Below are 24143 nucleotides of genomic sequence, written 5' to 3' on the forward strand. Positions count from 1 at the left end.
TACTTGACATGGAAAAATACATCTTTACCATACTTATAAATGTAGGTGGGACATATACATCGACTTGCATGTTGTTTTCAAGATGGACAACATTTTTATTCTGGTCTATAATTTATAGTAAAAGATTCAAAATGCTTCAAAAGTAGCTGATTTAAAATGAAACTTAACTTGATACTTAAGCGTCAACCAATACATTTAAAGACACATATTTGCATATTTAATATCCATATATCATTTAATAAATCAGCACAGGGAATAGAGATAAAACTGAAAAAATAAATTGTTGTTAGAGGCAAGAGTCTTTTGTGAGTGGAAGAAAAACTATAGTACTACTGTCAGAATACCTCCTATAGCAGTACAGAAAAGAAAATGTATTTGAGGAAATGTAACAAGATTTGTTCGTGAACATAGTACAGCAATAAAGCTAAGTTATCACATCTGCAAGGTAGTTTGAAAGTTGAAAGTCTTGGATTAGAATCAGAGAGGATAAAACTGTTGAAGTGAGCTAGAAGCATAATAGTAAGTGGTCTGTCTGACTCATTGCACCATAACGTACAAAAAGAATAAAATATACACTAAGTAGGGTTCAGATTCAGTTCACTGCTGCTGTTTGCAGCGACTAGTGAATTTGCTGAGCAAAACATCGGACTGGCTTGAGTCATTCATATTTAGAGGTGGAAGGAAAACTCCACTCGTTGGGCCCACGAGCAAAAATAAACTGCATGAGATCGGGATGACTAAAGTAGTAGAGGGACAAAGTAGAGTGTCAATATACTACTACTACTACTACTACTACTACTACTAGAAGTGTCATTGTTGCTATGTTCTGCTATGTTCACACTTACTCACACTCCAAATTAAAATTGGGACTAAATTAAGGGAAAACCTACATTAGACCAGGACTAGAACGGCACCAAACATGGGTGATATATCAGTTCGAGTATCGCAGTGCAGTGTGTGCCCATATGTGTGCCCAATTTGTCTCTTTAAAGAAACTAAGTACAGATTCAACATTATTAGGCTTAAATATGTCTTATATGTTTACACTGTCAAGCCAGAAATGATTGTATATCCCATATCATTTTCACTTATGTCAAATGTTCCTTTTTGATCTTTACTTCAAGATGCTATGTCTTTTTAGATGCAAATATCGACATATTGGACCATCACCACTACTACTACCACTGTTACAAATCCTCTGCTGTCTTCCGCCACAATTAATACAAACAATAATACTATGGTCCTGGTTTCGGCCCAGTTGAATCCCGATGTAGACTTGGTTTGGTCCGGTCGTAGTACAGGTTTAGTTCCACTTTCTTTCAGTTTAATCACAGTTTTGGTGCGGTGTGTATGAAAATATGACCATCCATCCATCCATCCATCCATCCATCTTCTGCCGCTTTATCCGGGGCCGGGTCGCGGGGGCAGCAGTCTGAGCAGGGACTCCCAGACTTCCTTCTCCCCAGACACTTCCTCTAACTCCTCCGGGGGGATCCCGAGGCGTTCCCAGGCCAGCCGAGAGACATAGTCTCTCCAGCGTGTCCTGGGTCTTCCCCGGGGCCTCTTCCCGGTGGGACATGCCTGAAACACCTCCCGAGGGAGGCGCCCAGGAGGCATCCGGAACAGATGCCCGAGCCACCTCAGCTGGCTCCTCTCGACGTGGAGGAGCAGCGGCTCTACTCCGAGCTCCCCCCGTGTGGCCGAGCTCCTCACCTTATCTCTAAGGGAGCGCCCAGCCACCCGGCGGAGGAAACTCATTTCGACCGCTTGTATCCGCGATCTTGTTCTTTCGGTCACTACCCAAAGCTCATGACCATAGGTGAGGGTAGGAACGTAGACCGACCGGTAAATAGAGAGCTTTGCCTTTCGGCTCAGCTCCCTCTTTACCACAACGGTCCGATGCAGCGACTGCATCACTGCAGCCGCTGCACCGATCCGCCTGTCGATCTCACGCTCCATCCTTCCCTCACTCGTGAACAAGACCCCGAGATACTTGAACTCCTCCACTTGGGGCAAAGGACACCCCACCCACCTGGAGAGGGCAAGCCACCTTTTTCCGGTCGAGAACCATGGCCTCGGATTTGGAGGTGCTGATTCTCATCCCAGCCGCTTCACACTCGGCTGCAAACCGTCCCAGTGCATGTTGCAGGTCCGGGTTTGATGGAGCCATCAGGACAACATCGTCTGCAAACAGCAGAGATGAGATCCTGTGGTCCCCAAACCGGACCCCCTCCGACCCCTGACTGCGCCTAGAAATTCTGTCCATAAAAATTATGAACAGAACCGGTGACACAGGGCAGCCCTGGCGGAGTCCAACATGCACTGGGAACAGGTCTGACTTACTGCCGGCAATGCGAACACAGCTCCTGCTCCGGTCACACAGGGACCGGACAGCCCTGAGCAAAGGGCCCCGGACCCCGTACTCCCGGAGCACCCCCCAAAGGACACCCCGAGGGACACGGTCAAAAGCCTTCTCCAGATCCACAAAGCACATGTGGACTGGTTGGGCAAACTCCCATGAACCCTCGAGCACCCGATGGAGGGTATAGAGCTGGTCCAGTGTTCCACGACCGGGACGAAAACCACTCTGCTCCTCCTGAATCCGAGGTTCGACTATCGGTCGGATTCTCCTCTCCAGTACCTTGGAATAGACCTTACCCGGGAGGCTGAGGAGTGTGATCCCTCTGTAGTTGGAACACACCCTCCGGTCCCCCTTCTTGAACAGAGGGACCACCACCCCGGTCTGCCAGTCCAGAGGCACGGTCCCCGAACGCCACGCGATGTTGCAGAGACGTGTCAACCAAGACAGTCCTACAACATCCAGATACTTTAGGTACTCAGGGCGGATCTCATCCACCCCCGGAGCCCTGCCACCGAGGAGTTTGCGAACAACCTCAGTGACTTCAGCTTGGGTGATGGATGAGCCAGCCTCCGAGTCCCCGGTCTCTACTTCCTCTTCAGTAGACGTGACTGAGGGATTAAGGAGATCCTCAAAGTATTCCTTCCACCGTCCGACGACATCCCCAGTCGAGGTCAGCAGGCCTCCACCCGCACCGTAAACGGTGTTTGTGAGACACTGCTTCCCCTTCCTGAGGCGCCGGACGGTTTGCCAGAATTTCTTTGGTGCCGACCGATAGTCCTCCTCCATGGCCTCCCCGAACTCCTCCCAGGCCCGGGTTTTTGCCTCTCGGCAGGCCAAGCGAGCTCGCTTGGCCTGCCGATACCCGTCGATGACCTCCGGAGACCTACAAGCCAGAGTGGCCTGATAGGCCTCCTTCTTTAGTCTGACGGCATCCCTTACTTCCGGTGTCCACCACCGGGTTCGGGGGTTGCCGCCACGACAGGCACCGGAGACCTTGCGACCACAGCTCCGAGCAGCCGCATCAACAATGGAGGCGGAGAACATGGTCCACTCGGACTCAATGTCCCCAGCCTCCCCCGGGACATGGGAGAAGCTCTCCCGGAGGTGCGAGTTGAATACCCTACTGATAGAGGGCTCCACTAGACGTTCCCAACAGACCCTCACAATGCGCTTGGGTCTGCCAAGTCTGTCCGGCTTCCTCCTCCGCCAGCGGATCCAACTCACCACCAGGTGGTGATCGGTTGACAACTCTGCCCCTCTCTTCACCCGAGTGTCCAAGACACGCGGCCGGAGGTCTGATGACACGACAACTAAGTCGATCATTGACCTCCGGCCTAGGGTGTCCTGGTGCCACGTGCACTGATGGACACCCTTGTGCTTGAACATGGTGTTCGTTATGGACAATCCGTGGCTAGCACAGAAGTCCAATAACTGAACACCGCTCGGGTTCAGATCGGGGAAGCCGTTCTTCCCGATCACCCCTCTCCAGGTGTCACTGTCATTGCTCACGTGGGCGTTGAAGTCCCCCAGTAGAACAACGGAGTCCCCGGTCGGTGCACTGTCCAGTACCCCTCCCAAGGACTCCAAGAAGGCCGGGTACTCTGCACTGCTGTTCGGCCCGTAGGCCGCCACAACAGTGAGAGACCTGTCCCCCACCCGAAGGCGGAGGGACGCGACCCTCTCGTTCACCGGGGTAAACTCCAACACGTGGCGGCTGAGCTGAGGGGCTATCAGCAAGCCCACACCAGCCCGCCGCCTCTCCCCGCGGGCAACACCAGAGAAGTGGAGCGTCCAGCCCCTCTCGAGGAGATGGGTTCCAGAGCCCAAACTGTGCGTGGAGGTGAGGCCGACTATATCTAGTCGGTATCGCTCAACCTCCCGCACAAGCTCAGGCTCTTTCCCCCCCAGCGAGGTGACATTCCATGTCCCCAGAGTTAGTCTCTGTGTCTGGAGATCTGGTCGCCGAGGCCCCTGCCGTCGACTGCCGCCCAGATCTCTCTGCACCGGCCCCTTATGGATCCTCCTGCGGGTGGTGGGCCCACGGGAGGGCGGCCCCACGTCGCTCTTTCGGGCTGTGCCCGGCCGGGCCCCGTGGGGTAAGACCCGGCCACCAGGCGCTCGCCATGGAGCACCCATCCCAGGCCTGGCTCCAGGATGGGGCCCCGGTGACGCCGATCCGGGCGACGTGAACTGCCTTGATTGTGTCGTCGTCATAAGAGGCTTCTGAACCGATCTTTGTCTGACCCGTCACCTAGGACCTGTTTGCCTTGGGAGACCCTACCAGGGGCATGAAGCCCCCGACAACATAGCTCCCGGGATCATTCGGGCACTCAAACCCCTCCACCACGTTAAGGTGTCGGTTCAAGGAGGAGGAAAATATGACCACAGTCAACAAAATATAAATTCCTCTGTAAATAAACACTATAATAATAATAATTCTAACAATAGAAATAAGTCATTCTTCACTTTTTCAAACAGTATTCTATATTGCAGGCTCTCCAGTAAAAGTAGTAGTAGTAGTAGTTGGATACATTACGCTTTTGCGACATCCCAGTCGTCTCATCAAAGCTAGTACAAGTCTTTTACTGCACTAAATATCTCACATCCTCGGAGCTCTCCCAGTCACTCCCAAATCCCCCGTGACACCGTGAGCAAGAGTCAGCCTTCAGCGATGACATTGTTCTCGCAGCGTCGCTCCACATACAGTACAACTCCTGATTCCCAACTCTTCTGTTCTTCCCCCCTTTGAGTGCCTCCACCAGCTTTCCACAAACGCTGGGCCAATTTGAGAGCGCAACAACACGTTTAACCAAATTATCCTTAGGAGAAGAAGGAAAAACGCGACCTCGTCCATAAATACATAAATTAATCAAGTCTGAAATTTCTATTTTACACTGCAGTGATTTTGCCATTAGTCGCAGCAGTAGAACAATTCATGCACTCCGCCATTCTCTGTTCACTTAGCTATGACTAAGGCACCGCAGTCGAATTGCGAGACGTGGTATCCGTTTTAATTACATTTGCCTCTCTATTCTCTCCTTTCCTCCTTATTTCCATTTCAACTTTAATAATTTTTTCTTTTCCCCTACACGCTATCTCACTTTGCCTCTCCACCTGGCTTGTTGTCCTCTATGCATCTTCTCCTCTCTCTCAAATTAGCTCAGTCAAGTGTTTCATTGTCTGTCGCTGGAGTGAGGAACTGCCAGTCAGAGAGGGGACGTGCCTGGCGAGTGCAGATGAAGCCAAGGCAGGAGTCCTTGACAGGGGAGGAAGAGTGAAGTTTGGTTAAATGAAGACAGCTGATGAAGTGCCTTATCGCTGTCAGATGTTCGCTGTTAGACAAACTATTATTGCACATTATCTTGTTTACTAAGACAGCGTTATAGCGTTTTACAGAGCCAGATCACTCTGACAAACTACTCTTACATACCGTACTCTTTTTACTTTGGGTAGTTTAGGCTGGGTACGAGCCAAGAAAATAGATATGATTGCCAAAAGTTAAACTACTACAGTACAACAAGTTCTGCATTAGGTGGGCAATATTTAAAGCCAATGAGTTAATATTTATAGTTTTGAAGAAAGAAGCAAAATTAGGATCTAAAGTATATTGTCTAGTCTATTGTCTAAAACAACTGTCAAAATGCTAAAAATGTCCAAACAAGATGGATATTTCTGCATTTTTTGTTCAATTTTTACATTTTACAGTCAATTTTTATTGAATTGTACCTCAACCTTAACATTAACAGACATGTTTTAACACATAGCTGGTGGATTGTAATTATCCGATTATTCTGAATAAGAATCAGAAAATGTAGACTTACTATGTACACAAAATGTACAGTTGAATTTACAGATGTAGTGCAGAAAGTGAACTGTGCAGTGAGTGAGTGATTAAATTAGTTAAAGTGACAGGTGTTTAAGAAGTGGGAGGACTTGAAGCACATCAAACCTACAATTCTCTGTAAAATTCTCTGTAAAATCCCCCCAAAATATTGATACACTATTTCATTCTTCCTTATCTGGTTCCACATTGTCCTGGCCTCACCTCCAAATCCCTTTTGACTGACCGGATCTCAGAATTCTTTGTGGGATCATGGCAGCGCAGCGCAGTCATTCCAGGCCTCTCGCTTTGTAGCTTCAAGTGTGCTAACTTTTTCCCGAGCGCTAGATTAAAGCGTGATGACAGTTTGGGACCACATGATGGGAATAAAAGCTGCTTCTCTTTTGATCACCAGCGAACCAAAAGAGAACCTTACAAGCAACTACACGTTCCGGCTTTTGCAAGTGCATTAGAAACATTAAAGGATACCTAGAAGCACTTTGATATAGCTACATGCAGTCAGATTTCACACACTCATTCGCCTTCTTTAAAAGCAGAGGGGTTCCTTATCTGTGGATTGGCTGTGTCGGAGCTGTGTGTGGCGGCCTTTGGTGGCAGGAGCAGAGCAACAGTAAGACCCACTGGCTGAGGCTGATTTACTCCTCTCTGTCGCCGCTCGGTGAGTGCTCCCCAGCCGTGGAGCTAAATCAGATACAGCTGCTGTGCCAAATCGACAGGCAACCTTAGCTCAGGGAGGAGGAGAGGAACATGATAGAGCTGCACCAAAGAATGCTGTAAAGGGAACAAATTGGACCAATAAACTATGGGGATTCACCATGGTTTTGTGCAGATCGGAAAGTGAGTCGAGTTGGGTGAATTTATATGAGAGAGCAATTTGTGGAGACCAACAATAAACAATAAACTTTCCATCATGTACCGGTAATAGAAACAAACACAATCAGATGAATTTGGGTTTAAATACATGCTTACGCTCTCTTTTGATGCTACATTTTATTTATTACTGGGAGTTTTTCATTTATAACATAATGTATCCCTAATCTAGTACCAGTAGATCTTTTTAGTTTTGCTATACCAGACCAGTACATTGACTCTTTTGTATTGTTTTGTTGTTGTTTTTTACTTCTGTTGATGTGCATTTTACAATCTAATTACAATATCCCTGTTTCACTCTCTAGCAAATAGTCTGCAGTTAAACAATCACACTACGATCTCACTTTGCCCTAAACTCTCTGGACAATCTTAGTTTTAACAAATTTCCTCTTGCCAATTTTCACCCATTTTAACAGAAAATGGTGTGAAAAATATTTTTCAGCCTTGAATTCTTACACCTCCCTTGATTGGATACCAGTGCAAGCGTGTGAATAGTGGGAATTGTTAAGGCGGTTGACACTAAACAAAATGCTGTCAGTCTAAAAAAAAAAAACATGGACTAACCTTTGCTTTTTGCTCAGCAGGGATCACAGGCAGCGATTATATCAACGCCAACTACATTGACGGCTACAGAAAGCAGAACGCCTACATCGCCACCCAGGGCCCTCTGCCCGAGACGTTTGGTGACTTCTGGAGGATGGTGTGGGAGCAGAGGGCCGCCACTGTGGTTATGATGACCAGGCTGGAGGAGAAGTCACGGGTAGGTGGCATCACACGTTACATCACTGCTCACAAAACAAGATGTGCTGCTGTTGAGCTCAAAGACAGTGGTGGAATGCAAAATAAAAGAAAGTGGCATGTGGTATGATTCAGAAAAGGAAATATTCAAATTAATTTATACAAGGAAAATTAATACCCCCATTCCCCATCTTCAAAATGTGCTATAGAGACTGAAATAGCTGTGACAAGTGTCTCCCACATCCATCTGTTGTGTGCAAAATACATTTTATTCAAAGTGAAATTGAACAAGGAAGCATCTCACGCCACCTATATCTACAAAAATACACCACTTTTGTAGTTAGGAGGTAAAGGCTCAACATATGACAGGTGGATAAAGTATTCCTGCTATTAGACGTGCCTCGTTATTTACCACGTCAGAACCTAATTCATAGGATAGTTCATCTCCACTGCACGTGTAATAATTTCTTTTACAAGACGTTCACAACCACTTTGCCAAACCACGATATCCCTTCACTTTCCATATTGTGCTTGTCTAAGTGTCAAAAGCTAAGCGCGTGGTGTCCTTCTGTCAAAGCCAACGTGTGTCAACATCAGGCTCATTCCCCCTAGTTGTCTCCGCTCATCTTCCCCACGCCTCCTGACGCCTCGCCCCATTGTTTACCTATCCCGGCTCGTGGCATGCGCGTTCCCCTGCTGTCAAACGCGATCAGGATTAGCGCGCAGCTGAACTTGAGTGTCAGCCGGAGCAGGAAATGGGAGTGAGAGCCGGGTGGAGAAGCACGTCTCCTTCACTGGCTGTCACATCTCATCACATGTCCGCCGGTCCGTCACTGCTCGTATAGACTGAGGCTTTATTAGGTGCGCTGACAGCGGGGAGGGAGAGACGGGCAAAAGCAGGTGTTGTCTCTCAGATGTAGAACTGTACGCCTCGCTGCGAAGAGGAAGGGCTTGCATGCTAAGAACGCGATATTCATTCAAGATGGAGCTACACCCACACTATGAATCACATTAATATTGCATATTGCAGGCTGTAAGAGCATTAGAAAACTGGTGAGGTAGTATTCTGGTGACGCCTGCAACCTGGATTTTCCAACATAAAATTGCCCTAGTTTTAAGAAAGTACTCAAATTGCCACATTGCAGCAGTCAGTATGAACAGACACTAACTCAGGGTGTGGCTTTAACTGTTAGTCTCCCCCTCTGATTTGCATCCAGACAAAAGAAAGAAAATGTCAACTAATAATCTTCTTTTCGTGTAGATTAAATGTGACCAGTACTGGCCGAGTAGGGCCACGGAAACCTATGGAATGACACAAGTGACACTTCTGGATACCATAGAATTGGCCACTTTCTGCGTTCGCACTTTCTCCTTACACAAGGTAAGCTTCATCCGTAAGCACACACACGCATATATACTGCCTTACTCCCTTTTTTGTGTCATAAGGGCTTTTTACACATAATGGAGATGTTTTTCAGACATTCGCTTTCAGACATTCGCTGCATACTACTGTACTTGGACAACTCCTCTCAGCCACTGTCCACTGTCCTTGTCTTTTACCTTGTTCAGCTTGTTCTCCCGCTCCTCAATAGATCATCTGTTTATGTGGCCCTGCCAAATTGGAGCACTTAGGTAAAGTGAGCAGAAAAGAAACTCAATATACATAATTGGCAGACGGCTCTCCGTCTTCTGTGGCTGTACACACACACTTTCACACAATAGCACACATCTGAACACAGCAAAGACACTGACTTCAGAACACACATATTCTCAAGCTTTGCATAAGTACATTTTATAGGAATAAGTTGTTTATATACAAGGTCAGCACAGCATATGCAAGCTGCATATGCACGTACTACATCAGGGAACATAAAAGCAAAGCATTTCACCACAAGAATCCTTACTATCTGGTTGACTTCCCTTCATTTATTCTCAGCCAGAATCCACCCCAGTTCTCTTTAGGCTTGTCTTTACCTCCACCAGTGCTGTTGGTTCCAGCTGACCTGTTTTCAATGTACATCTGCAGCACAAACAGACAGTGCAATTGTGCCGAAGCAGCCATGATATGCTTTTATATTATGCATGTATGCTGTGCACTCAGGCAGAATGTTCCACATCTAAATCCTCCACAAATTTAAGGAGAAAACAACACCATCCAAGCACCAATTACAAACAAACCTCTTCCTTAACTCTAAAACAGGGATGTCAAAAATAAGGGAAAATAGGATCTAGGTCAGTTTGCTTTTAATTACCACACTCATTTATTCAGAAAGGAGAGAAACTCTCTTGCTAGAGCAGCAGAAGCACTGCATTGAAATGCAAACAGTACCTCCATTAGAGGATCTTCTGAGGCAAGAGAGGACGACCAAAAGATGCAAGAGATTTCTTTCTTCTTATCCTCTTCTCCTGGATCTGCTCATATCTTTGGTACATCAAGAGTTGAGTTAGAGGGGGGGGGGGGCAGACCGCTGTGTAATGTGAGGGTTGCATGTATCTTGAGAGTCTCCGAGCTGCAGGAACATTACAGCGCTGACATATACGAGCCAGCACACTATAGATTTAAATGTTTTTATATATTGAAAAATATGGAGCTTAAATAAAAATTATATCTATTTTAAAACTGAACTCTACTTAGTCTTGGGCGTTTCTATGGGTTTCACTTGTGCATAACCATTTGGCCAGTAACATTAACATAAGCACTGTTTCATCATACATACAGCGCTAACTCTAAAAATACCCATCATGACCAGGAGTCTTATTTTCTCACTCCAGAATGGTTCCAGTGAAAAGCGCGAGGTGCGGCAGTTCCAGTTCACAGCGTGGCCTGACCATGGCGTGCCCGAGTACCCCACCCCGTTCCTGGCCTTCCTCCGCAGAGTGAAGACCTGTAACCCTCCGGATGCCGGCCCGATCATCGCCCACTGCAGGTCAGTCTCTGCCTTCAGTTCATTAACCAACATGGCTTTTTATTACAATGCTAATGTGTTTATGGCTATAAGTAGGGCAGCTCCTGTGCTTTGAGGGCTCTTGCATTGCACCGCTGTGGTTTTGCCTGACTTAAGGGTAAACATGAAGGCTAACCTACACTTCAAAGGGTCTCCTTTCCTCTCCAAGTGTTTGTGTGAGCGTGGCCATGAGGAAAATGGCTGCCACGCATTATGTAACACACATTATTCCAACACATGCTTCTATTCTTCCAGTCATCCTTTTCTTTTCTTCATCGACCACATCATCTTTTTTCTTCAAGGCATATTTTGCCTTCCTACTTTCATTGTCAAAAGGCTCTCAGTAATCCCCTTCTATCTTATTTTCGCTCGCCCTAGTTTTACAAGCAACTTTTCTCAAAGGGCTTATACAAATTGAAACCTTTCTTTTTAAAAAGCGCAGCCGCGGTGACTCCAAAACAAAAGATAATAACTGTGAAATTTGATAGCTTACAATTTTCCCTGCGTCTTTGTTGTTGTTTGTCCCTAAATATTTTATTTTACTGTTATATATTTCAGTCCAGCTTGTTTCTATATGATGAATGCAAAATACCACACGGTTTCTTAGCATTATATATGTAGTCTATCATTATTGTGTATCTCAAAATACACATGCTCAACATAACTATTGAGTTGTGAATAACTCAGCTCCTATTAACACTTTATTAGATGTGGTACACAATTTACAGTATTAGGGAACAAGTAAACATTTTGTCTAATTGTGCGCATTATAAGCTGTACGTTAAACCTGTTAGACAATCCGGTCAAAGACATAAACAACAGCGGTTTGTCTCCACAGCGCGGGCGTGGGCCGGACGGGCTGCTTCATTGTCATCGACGCCATGTTGGAGCGCATCAAGCACGAGAAGACGGTGGACATTTATGGTCACGTGACGCTAATGCGCTCGCAGAGGAACTACATGGTGCAGACAGAGGACCAGTACAGCTTCATTCACGACGCACTGCTGGAGGCCGTGGCCTGCGGGAACACGGAGGTGGCGGCGCGGAGCCTCTACTCCTACATCCAAAAGCTGGCCCAGGTGGAGAGCGGCGAGCATGTGACAGGCATGGAGCTAGAGTTCAAGGTACGCTTCACTGTGCCCACCACTCACACTCATCTCATACCGTTGTACTTTTATTTATACGCAGCAAAAGGAGGTTCATATTATTTTGGTTCCATTTATACATTGTCAAAATAAGTGAGCCTATACATCAGTTAATGAGAGTCTAACATATTCACTAATAAGATTGTTAAAATGATCGCGATTGTTCAGGTCACAATTTTAGAAGCAACGATTAGTCTTTTTAATTCAATCTACAGAGCAAACACTAAATGTAAAGTACTTTTTATCTGGCATTTGCTGTCACATTAAATCATTCAGAAAGCTGCTCACAAACTTGAAGCATAGTAACATGTCAGACGATGGGATCTCAAAATCTCACAGTAGTTTGGACTCAGTAATTGTGATGTTTTTTTCTCACAGTAATTGTAACACAGTGAAATTAAAATTAAAATTAAGGCACTTCTCCTCAAGATGTCTTATCCTTCCGCTGCAGGTAAATAGATTAAAGGCGTGTTATTTGTCAGCTCACTTGTTCATTTCAGGTAATGAGATCACAGCGCAGCACTAGAAAGACAGCTTGTCTTTGACCCACTTCATTTCACACAGACTTTGTACAGTATTTCTGCCTTAAAGAAGCAAAGGAATTATCAAAGCTTTTCATGATTGGCCTGAAAATTAATTTCTTTAGGATTAAGAATAATATGCTCAAGCAAAGACCGCGTGTTTAATCCAGCGGGCACAAGACAAAGGATTTCACAATGGCTGGAAGCGTCCTGGATTTACTGTATTGCAGGAAAAACCCTGACAAAGCAGTAAAGCCAAGAGAAACAGTCATGCACAATGTTTACATAGATCTCCATTAAAGATCTCGACAATCATCAACTTTTAAACACACCTCACCCTCGTCGTTCCCGCTCATATCTGCTGACCTTGGACTGCACGGGCGCTCGCCACTTTGAGAATCATCCGTCATGTTGCCGTCGCCATTCATCAGCGCAGCCCCCTGCCAAGAGACAATAATAGCGCTGGTGTGTTTTGACTCTTTTTATAAAAATCACCGGCGCACAGCGGTGACGAAATCTCGTCGTGGGTAATGCTGAGCCGGCGTTCAGACTCGGGAACAGGGATTAATAACGTGCGCGGCGCTGCACGGGTAGTGAAAGAGGCGTGTGTGAATGAGGATTGGGGAGCGAAGTAATTAATACTTGATGATGACAAATGGAGGTGGATGGCGGGGCAAGTGGAGGGAGGGACGTTTGGCTAATGAACAAAGGAATGGCTGTATGCTAACGCGGCACTTAGGAAGCGTTCTGACAGAATGGGTCTCCGCGGGGACCGGATGGGCGGGCGGCGGCGATCTCAGGTGGGAAAATGGAGTCGTGCGGAGTTAAGCGGGGGACTGCTGGGAAATGCGGTTCGGATCGGATGGAGGGCGGGGGCGATCTTGTCACACGGACCGCTTACTGTCATATTTGTGGAACTTGCAACGCATCACGAACAAAACAAAACATCTGGGGCTTCGGGGATCTGTAAAGAATTAGGTGACGTTCATCATTTCTGTTTTAAAGAGTCTCTAAAGTGACAGTTTGATTCAAATCTCTTTTGTGTTGGCAAGCGGTTGAAATTTGCACAGTTCTAGTTAAACATGTTTTGGATTTTCTCTTTTGGTACATGCTCATCATCTGTAAACATTTATCGCAGCAATTGTTTGTTATATGAAATAATTAATAACTACACTTTTAGTTGTATGAACAAAGATTTCATTCTTGCTTTGTCTGTGGCTCAAGTTACTAAAATGCACTGCAAGTTACTAAGCCTGGATCATTCTTAATACACCATTTGTGCATTTATTAAGGCTAATTAAGGTGTATTTACTATAAAGTGATGCCAAGAAATCTTTAGTTTGACCAACCAGCATTTGTGCATTCATCTGACCATGAGAAATGACCCCTGAAGTCCAACAAAACTGTTATTTCCTCTTTGTTCTCCGTTAAAATTACTGTATAATCCTGTGATGTTTTTACATTACATTCACACACTAAATCCCTGTTGTTACAAAGCCACATTAAGTGTACCGGTAATCCCATTTGACTAGTGCGCTGTAAATGGTGGCCACGTTGCCAGGTTTGGCACATTTCCTCGTTCCCAGTTGCAGTGTTCCATGGTGTGTGGTTTTTGTTTAGTTTTTTTTAGCTCTGCCAGGCCACCTTTGTGAAACATGGATCAAAGAGAGGACACTAGCAAGGGATTGTGGGAATAGAAAAGCTGTTGTGACTGATACAGTATTTCATTCCAATTCTCCTCGCACTATCAGAAATGAAAAATGTATTTCAGTTGTTTAGCTTTTTTTCACGTTCTTGTTCAATTTGGCTAAAACATGACTTCCATTTTCGAGGGAGGCTTTGACTGACTTCTCATTATTCCACCCAAAAGTCAACATTTTTACCGTTCAATTGGCAAACTTGATATTTTCTTTTGTGAATAGAGCTGTGCCGATTCTCTACCATATTTTATGCACACATATTAAAGTGGCATATTCAAAGGTGCAGATGACCCACTTTTTCACGTCTTTTCTGTTTCCTTGATCTGCAGCCTCGTTAGTCTCTCTGTGTCAAATCTTCCCAGTCATTAAATGCAACCTAACAAGACCTCAACAGCAGCAAATGTATATAATAAATGCCATTCCCATCAGACTACCATAGATTGAACATGTTTTGTTTCATGTATATTCGTATCTCTGTATGTTCACTGTGCACTCGCCTTCCACAGCGTTCATCACGCTTGGCATTCCTCATTGCAACAGCTCTTTTCATTTCCCTTTCATCTCACACCTCCCATTCCACACTTTTGATAAGATTATTACGTCTATATATGTTGCGTGTTTTGAGCTGTGCCGCCATTTTTGTTACCCTTACCTTTATATTCTTAAAACCCTGCTCACAATCTCTCCATCTTTCCCCCCCCTGCAGCGTTTGGCTAACTCCAAAGCCCACACGTCGCGCTTCATCAGTGCCAACCTTCCCTGCAACAAGTTCAAGAATCGGTTGGTTAATATCATGCCCTACGAGACCACGCGTGTCTGTTTGCAGCCGATCAGAGGCTTGGAAGGCTCCGACTACATTAACTCCAGTTTCATAGATGGATACAGGTACGAGGCAGATGTGCTCAATTTATGGATGTATGTGTCGAGTCGATGTTGTTGTGTGTGGAATTCTGTCACACGCCTCGCCTTTTTCCCCTATTAAAGCTCATCGATACAGACATATTATGCTAAATCTACTTAGATGAGCTTTTAACCTTGTCTCAGCGGTGTTTCCTCATTACTCAAACTTGTATTTTGATTGATTGATACATGTTCTTAGTTATTCCTGTATTGTCCTGCAACTGAGGCTCAGAAAAATGCACCTACCTCCCTTCCCACTTTTTAAAATTCAAAACATTCTGCAGTTTTCAACAGGAAGGTTCATTGACAGTCAGTGGACCTGTTTCGTTTATTAAGCCGCTTTAGATCAATATTGCGGTTTACAGTGAAAGAAATGTAAAACGGCAAAATCTACTTATGTCATAGTTTAATACTGTAGTACGTGGAGAAACATGTCTCCTTAACAAACTGTACTCTCGGGACAAATCACGTTTTTGCATTGTATTGTAACGTATTTTTGCATTGCTATTTTGCTGCAGACAACAAAGAGCTTATATCGCTACACAAGGGCCTCTAGCAGAGACCACAGAAGACTTCTGGAGAATGCTCTGGGAGAACAACTCAACCATCGTAGTCATGTTGACCAAACTTAGAGAGATGGGAAGGGTAAGATACAGCTTAACCATGGTGCAGACTGACTGTGGACTTTAAATTCTTTGAAAATGATGATGATGTTGTTGTTGTTGTTTTTTACTTGAACAGGAAAAGTGCCACCAGTACTGGCCAGCAGAGCGCTCAGCCAGATACCAGTACTTTGTGGTGGATCCCATGGCTGAATACAACATGCCACAGTACATCCTGAGGGAGTTCAAGGTCACAGACGCAAGGGTAAGACCAGCCAGTCTCATCAATGCAAAACATGCCACGCACACAATGACAAGAAGTGTATGATTGTAATAATATTGTGTATCCATGGGTTTCAGGTTGATGAGAAATTAGGACCGTCGCCATAATTAAAACAAAATCTTTTGAATGGAGGGGAAAAAAATCTGAAAGTCATGATCTGACACAAAATATACAATGAAAATAACATTGTATTTGACAACAAGAGCCACTGTTAAGTTAGACTCCTGCATTTCACAGCTCTTCTGTGGCGGAGGCTAAAGCGCTAAAAGGTCTGAGAAGCAGTGAACCTGTGACAGAGCATTTGTGAGATGTGTCGGACAAATACGTGAAATCCAGGAGGACCTAAAGGCTCTTAAAGGATCTCACATGTATATACTGTGGCTACAATATGACAACCCAACATGCATACTGTGTGAAAGAGCCGAACAATGTTATCTTTCCAATCATTGCTTTCTCTGTAGACCCGGGGATATTGAGTTTTCCCTTCATTTAATCATGTGTGTACATTTTAATATTTGATGAGTACTATGAACATATACAGAACAGTGCATATGGGTGCACTGAGAATACCATGCAAGGTTTATTTTTTGATTAATTGAAGAAATAATAGCACAGCTTAAAAGGACAAATATGAATCTGTGTGAGATTTAATTGCTCTTACAACGTAGAATGTAAGACGTTTCTGACAAGTTACAAGTTTATGCAGCTCAAAATAAGAAGGATCTTTGCCAATGGGTTAAGTAGAATTTTCTTTCACCATTGAACTGTAATCTATCTAATAAGAATATGCAATAAGAAGTAACGTATTGAATCACGTGAGAAACATCTTGAAATAATAAACAGAGCTACATTTATTTGTAGAGCACAATTTGCACAAGCGTTCAAATGACTTAAAATGAAAATACAAATGCGTAGAATCACAGTTCACTATAAAATCCCCCAAACAAGCAAATAAAAACATAAATAATCAGTTAAAAATGTATGCTAAAAGAGAAAAACGGTCGATAAAATAAAAAAAAATAATGATAATCTTTGTCAACGCTACTGAAATTAGGATAAATGTGCTTATTTCCATTCTCGAGCTGTACTGGTGTTTCGGTGAACGTTGCATGCTTTTGCGCAGTAATAGCTCTCAACGCTCACATCCAGCGAGCCAGTTACGTATTTAATCACACAATTTGACACGGTAGCATTGCCCCTCAGGTTGTGTGTTAAATTCTCCCCGTCTTTCTCTTTCTTCAGTTGGTTTGTTGCGTTATTGTCTCCGCATCCCCCGTTTAATTTTTTAATCCCCCCACCGGAGAAGACAAACGTGCAGCGAGTCCTTTAACAGGCAAACAGTCGGGGAAACAAAAGAGGTTGCTTACTGTAGTCTGTAATTTACTGAACGCCACAGCTGTGTGATGTGCACGGCTCGTCTTGAAACAGAGCAGCTGGCAAACACGCAGCAGGTTTACGCACTCTTCAAACGGGCTGATTTTGGCGTAGCCTCTGACATTCACGCTCTCGATACTCGGATGAGAGACATGTTATCGTAGAAATGCACAATGTCGGCAAATACCACTTTTCCCTCGTTACAACTGTAGAAACAAATCCATTAAAACAGACTCTAAATGTGTAGTTTTGATTGAGTAAATTTGCTCTATTGTTTGTTAATTTAAAGATGCTCAAATGTAGTTTTTCTAGTTTGCCACCTGCTTGTTTCCATGGAGATGGCATAAACCCTAAAGAGCTCCGTGAAGATAAGCAGGGCAAGTCAAGTCTGTGGCGAGGCGGGTCTGCTCACAGGAAATGGTTGTCACAGTAATTTTAGTATTAAAATTCAAAATAACGTTCATAGCAAAGCAAGAAGATAAGATGGAGACAAGCAGGTGACAAGCCCCTCACCTGAAAAGTTACATAGTGCGCCTTTTATGTATTTCTGACTGGATTTAATAGTTTTGGTTCTCTTTGACTGTCAGATCAGTTATAAAATTAATTGCACATCAAATCAAATCAAATTTATTTATAAAGCACAATTCATACAAACTGCAATTCAAAGTGCTTTACAGTGTTTAAAACGCAATTTAAAACAAGTAATGAAGTAAAAACACAATGCAGTTTATAAAAATGTAAAACAATGTACATTAGAGTAAAGTAAAGAATAAAAAATAATGTAGTATGTCACATAAGTCAAGTGAACTAGTCAACAATTCTTATTACAATACTTTGAAGCCAGTCACAAATACATTGAAAAAATAAATTAAGATACCGGTACATATTCTGAATTTAAACTTGATGTTTTTTTTTTCAGTAATTACAAAATGCCTTTATTAGAGTATTGATATTGCTTTGCTCTCCGTCGCACAAAATAATATCAATACTGGAATAAATTGCTCCAGCTGACATTTCGCCTCGTGGCCTGTCAGTATGTCAAGCGTCTGTTTTCAACTTGAATCATCCCGTCTCTCTGTGGCTGTGTTAGTGCGGCCTTCTCGCGGCTTTTTTGCCCAACTCATTCGGCTCATCCATCAGGTAGCACTATCGATCCAATGGCGGGATTATCCTATTCAACATGGTGTCTGGGAGAAGACGCTTGTCACGGCAGATACACTATCGATTAGCTTTAACTCATGCTGCTCGCACCAACTCACAGCAGTGCAAGCAAAACAAATATAGCGCTCGGAGGTTTGGAAAATGTGTAACATGTATTGCAGTGTAACGTCAATGTACCGGATTTTTCGGACTATAAGTCGTACCGGAGTATAAGTCGCACCAGCCAAAAAATGCACAATAGAGAAGAAAAAAAACATATATAAGTTGCACTGGAGTATGAAATGTGGTTGCAAGTGTGAAAATAACAAATAATATCACATATAAGTCGCGACGAAGTATAAGTGTATAAGTATATAAGTATAAGTCGCACCCCGGCCAAAACTGTGACAAAAAGTGCGACTTGTAGTTCGAAAAATACAGTTAGTTTTGCATTTGAAAGCTACAACCTGCATTTTGGACAGACATTTCTTCAAATCGACGGCTAACGGATTCAGTTTTTCAGAAGCATTCCTTTTGTAAAACGTTCTGAAATTTCCATGTATTTCTAATGTGTTTCTCCTTGTTTTGCAGGACGGTCAATCAAGAACGGTTAGACAGTTCCAGTTCACAGATTGGCCGGAGCAAGGTGTCCCCAAATCAGGAGAGGGATTCATCGATTTCATTGGTCAAGTTCATAAAACCAAGGAACAGTTTGGACAAGACGGACCAATCTCTGTCCACTGCAGGTTAGTACACTTTGCAGACGGCGTGCAAACTCGCACATCGAGACATGAACTTGTGGCATTAAAAGTTGAAATGCCATATTCCTCAAAGGGATATATTTAACCGGGCGTCAAAGGCCCTAAAGGCTTTATGCATGAGGGCAAGATGAAGTCACTTGCGGAGGTGGCTGTTGTTTTGCAGTGCCCCGCTTCCCGCTGTGCAGCCCCACCAGCATAATCAGATATTCCCCTCCCATGTTTTCGCCTGCGCCGTACTCTACCTCTCAACCTCCACAGGCCAATCTGCTCCATAATTGATAAGACTCGAGATGTGGCTTGGCATTTGCAAGGAGGCGGCACATGAAATGATACAGCCATTCTTTTGGGTTTTACGATCAGGGCTCATGATGCATTTTTATCGCATGCGGTGCTGCTTTCAAGGTAACCTTCATCATTATCTGCACAAGATGGAGCCTTATAAGCAGTGGTATTTGTTATTGGTCACCAGTAAGGCCTCATTTTTTATTTCAAAGGAATAGATTATTTTGTATGGCAGAGGCATAGGAGGAGCAAGGGTTTATTTACACCGTTCGTTGACAGGTGTAAGTTAACCATAACTGCAAACACGAATAGCAAAGATCATCTTTTCATTACACTTGTGGACAGTTTGTCCTTAAATTTAATCTAGAAACCTCAAACATGTGCAAGAATAAAAAGACAAATAATCATCCTTGCTATGAGTATTGGCCTTCAATCTCTAGCTCAGGCCAATGTTTTGTTTGGCCTGACGAGCTGAAAGACCTAACACTTTAGTACAAAATGTGACTACCTCTTTACAGGTTTGTAGTGAAACAGGGAACAGATGTCTAAAAACACTAGTTTTCCTCTTTACACTACTAGAACAATGTGCAGTTATTCAGATGTAGTCACTACAGATTTATTTTGGGTTAAAAACATAATTACATCAGCCGAGCTTATTGGTCGTCAACTGCTCTGGATTTTTATTTTATTTTTAAGTGCATATGACAAGTTATACAACACAGTTCATAATTTTCCATCCTGATTGGACATGAGCAGCAGATGGGACACTCCACAACTGTTACCTAGCAACCGTAATCTAAATCCAAATCTAAATCCAAAATCCAAATAAATTACATTTGACAAATAATAATGCCTAATAACCTTTATTTTGTCAAGTGATTGTTTAAACTGTCCGAAAAATGTGTGTTGTGAGTAAATGATGCCTGCATTTTGAATGTTGCTGATTGGTGACAACAAATGAGTGATTCTGTTTCAGAACTCAGCTCTATTTCCTGTCTTATAGTTTTAGTTTCTCAGGAAAAGTCTCCAGTGTCTCAGGGAGCTTGTGATAAGCCTGAGTGAGGGAAATGCAGAGCAAAAGCTCACATCAGAGGAGTTTGTACTTTTTTGACACTTTATTTCATATAAAACATCCCAGGAACCAGGGAAGTACAGCTCAGAGAGCAAGTCTGAATTAATACGTGCTGCGCAGATCATCGCAATCGATCAGCATTTTTAAATGTGCAGCAAGGATTTTTGCCTTTAGATATGAACAGAAGAAGACACATAACCTGCTTCCCATAACTGTGATTGTCCTGACGAGAAGAGAGGGAGAGACAGGAGCAGATCGGAGCAGTCTTTCTGCTTTACAGTTATCATCATTTAGCAATACAGAGACTGTTTATAGGTTCTTAAGGCTTCAATATATATATATATATATATATATATATATATATATATATATATATATATATATATATATATACATTTTTTTATTCAACAGGAAAGGACAGAGTGAAATGGGGGATGAGAGATGGGGGGACATGCAGTAAATTGTCAGGAGTCAGGATTTGAACTCACAACACTGTGGCTGGCTGCACTTGGAGCCTGGCATATGTGTGCTGTGTCTTAACCACTCAACCATCGGGCAGCACTACCAATATGTTTTAGAGAAAACGGCAATGGCGTCAAAGAAATTCTGTATATGAGATTTACAGCTTTAAAACAAAACTGGGCTAGTTTAATTATCATGCAAGAGGCCAAAATGCTTGAAAACCAGAACTCAAACCTTCATGTCTGCTTTACAGTATGTATTTTATCCCACAAGGTAAACCTCAGAAGGCCTATTAAGTTAAATGTAAACGTAAAGCATAAGGATACGTTTAAGGGTGCCCCAGAGCTGAAAAGTTTGAGAACCTCTGGGTTTTCCACAAGCGATAAGGCGCAACAAATCCCCCAGCAACTTAACTTAACTTGTCTTAAATATCTTAGCACATTATGTCATCTCCTCATTGGACATCATTTGGATTTACCTTTTTTTTTCTGTACCAGTAGTGTTCCCTCTTGTGGCGCAGGCGCCATGACCTCACTGAACGTCACGTCACCTCCCCGTGTGTTAAAAAGCCATGATGTCATCGCCTGTTAGATGGCCTTATGGGGGTTGTAAGACGTGTCAAGGAAGCTCCAATAAGACTGAGTTATTCCGCGCCTCTATGAGCCCGTTATTGGAGAGGAAGAGAGCTGTCTGAAAGCCAAAGGGCCTTTTATTGAGGAAAGAACGGCGGTGCAGAAGTAATGGGTGGAAGAGACCAGGGCCCATTACGCTATAGGTTGTATTGAGCAGCACGGTTAAGAAAGAGAAGGCTCCTTTGATAAGTGGAAATAATTATATGTATGTTACCTTAAGCATTTACACTCGGCAGCAAACACGCCTTGTTCATATTGTACGAGTAATCACATTAATAGTCGTGATTTCCTTTGTCGCCCTATTATGTTACAAATGTGTTAGAATGAAGAATAGAATCAGCTTCTGTTCAGATTCATGTGCGCTCGATCTGCTGCTCACAACCTGGAGCAAAGCCACTCGTCTAATCCACACATCACTTATATATGTGAATATATGTATTCACAGCGCTTCATTTTTTCCATTTTTTCCTTATTCCAGAAAGGATTAAATGCCTCAAAATTCTACAAACAAAACCCCATAGTGATAACTTGAAATAAGCTTGTTAAAATCCTTTCCAAATGTATATATATATATCTAATTGTCATGAGAGTACGAAAAAAAAATCTGTATTTAGAGCCTTGGTATACATTTGCTAACCTAAGAATTTTGACCTGCACAGGATACAGTACAATGTATAGCGTATAGTGCAAGACAATACACACTGTCCTACACTTTGACGAGATCTGTAGTAGTTTCATACAAATATGTTCACAAGGAAAACAGACAGGGAAAAGAAATCACAGGACAAAGAAAAATATTGTGAATTTCCTCCCAGACTAAACGCTCTTAATCTGCGCTAAGAGATTTTGATTTTGTGCTGGATCTGGATCAGCAGGCGCCGCTCTAGTGCCGGTCTATTGTTACTGCAACATGGAAAAATTATCATTAAAAAAAACTCAAGCGTTTGTCAAAGATTGTTCAAGTGCGGTGCCGAAGTAATGGGAGCGAAGCAGCCGAGCCCATTAAATCAATGTTGCATTGAGCGGTGGGTAGGCACAGTTAAGGAGGTTTCTTTAGATTTTTATAGTATCATAAGCGGATTAGCGCTACAGTGTCACTCCAAGTTGCTGCCTGGACCAGTTAGTTCTACTGCTGAAGTTAACGTGCTAAAACACAACCCCTCAATGTGCAGAAAATGTGTATTTAATTTACGTTTCAGTCCAGTTTGAAATGTTGTGGAGTAGAAGTTCAGATACCTGCTCTCAAATTGTACCCACTGAAAAATTGGCTTGATGTGGATATGACAGGTATTTTTAAATATATCATTATGACTTTGTTTGGGGAAATAGTACATAAATATTCATCATAGCTGCAACTGCAATGTCATCAATAAGCAACATTTCTTTAAAAAAGCAGACAATTTACACTCAATTGAAACAACTTTCAGGCGGTTAAAACAATAATTGAACCAAATAAAGGTGTTATCAGGTATTATCATTTGTCAAATCATAAATATTGTGTCGTTAATTTGGATTTTTGCCCTTGTTTACAGTATGGTCGCTAGGTTACAGATGTGTAATTACCTCTATGTACGTCACATCCAGGAAGTACAATTACAAATGTCACCAAAAGAGTAAAACATTGAATATAAAGATATTCACGACAGTTTAGTGCTCACTTTTGTTCCACCACTGCATTATATAGAGTCTGACGAGTGAAGTTTTCTCAGACTTTTGGTCCACCGTTAAGAGGATTAGCCCTACCACACGATTTGAACTCGCAGACTGATTCAGATGCTCGGCCTAATTACATTCTCACTTTTGTGGCTTAACAGCAGGTGTCAGTTTTTCTCGATAGATTTAGTTTTTCCCCCCCCTTTCAGAACCACTCCCTGTTGTCATCCATTTCCTTCAGGCTTTGTCACTGGCGGTGGTAGAGCTTATACCTCCCTCTCTGCTCCTCTGTATCTGCCCTCCGTGCCTGTCAGTCCCCCCCCCCTAATCCCCCCCCATCCATACGTCCCGACCCTCGCTCCCGAAACTCTCCCGCCCGCACGTCTCTCCGCCGCCACTATCTAATAAAGCCACTCGCGTTTTTGTCGTTAATTGCCTGATTAGTCGGTGTGAATGGGAACGCCAAATCCTCTCAGTCTGCGGCGGCTCAGCGAGTGTTCAGATTTGCTTTGGTTGATGTTTGAGTGAGAGGCAAACGCAGAGGAAGAGCGGATCGAGGGGCTCTTGATGGGGGGAGACGAGAGAGAAACAATCGCAGGGGAGAGAGTCAGGCCAAGTCGGGCCCTCCGAGCGAAGTAATCCGGCCCACAACCCACAGTGCAAATATTTTAAAATAAATTCAAAAAAACTTGTTTACTGGTTTAATTCTGGGTTAGGACTAGTTTAGATTCTGGGTTCGTCCTGGTTCAGACCTGATTGGTGACGGTCTAGTCCTAGTTTCATTCTGGTTCAGTACTGGATTTGGTAAAGCGATGTTGTTTAAGCATTTTGTATGTAATTTCTCTTAAAAATCTAATCTA

At 43.5% G+C, this 24143-nt stretch overlaps 1 protein-coding gene across 16 annotated transcripts in view; it reads left to right on the forward strand.

The window, feature by feature from the left end:
- The window catches only part of ptprsa (protein tyrosine phosphatase receptor type Sa), a 219882-nt gene that overhangs the window by 191470 nt on the left and 4269 nt on the right, over positions 1–24143 (forward strand). For 9 of the 16 annotated variants that reach the window (XM_072438689.1, XM_072438696.1, XM_072438705.1 and 6 more), the window contains 8 exons: positions 7658–7833; positions 9073–9192; positions 10584–10738; positions 11595–11880; positions 14829–15007; positions 15541–15667; positions 15764–15889; positions 19013–19167. In XM_072438689.1, coding sequence (XP_072294790.1) covers positions 7658–7833; positions 9073–9192; positions 10584–10738; positions 11595–11880; positions 14829–15007; positions 15541–15667; positions 15764–15889; positions 19013–19167 — 1324 coding nt within the window. Of the gene's footprint in view, positions 1–7654; positions 7834–9072; positions 9193–10583; positions 10739–11594; positions 11881–14828; positions 15008–15540; positions 15668–15763; positions 15890–19012; positions 19168–24143 lie in introns of all 16 variants that reach the window. The other 7 variants (XM_072438688.1, XM_072438695.1, XM_072438691.1 and 4 more) reach the window with 1 other exon arrangement.

Source organism: Eucyclogobius newberryi, unplaced genomic scaffold, assembly GCF_026437365.1.
Source record: "Eucyclogobius newberryi isolate DKJ021-1_F unplaced genomic scaffold, fEucNew1.0.hap1 SCAF_9, whole genome shotgun sequence".
NCBI classification, from domain to species: Eukaryota; Metazoa; Chordata; class Actinopteri; order Gobiiformes; family Gobiidae; genus Eucyclogobius; species Eucyclogobius newberryi.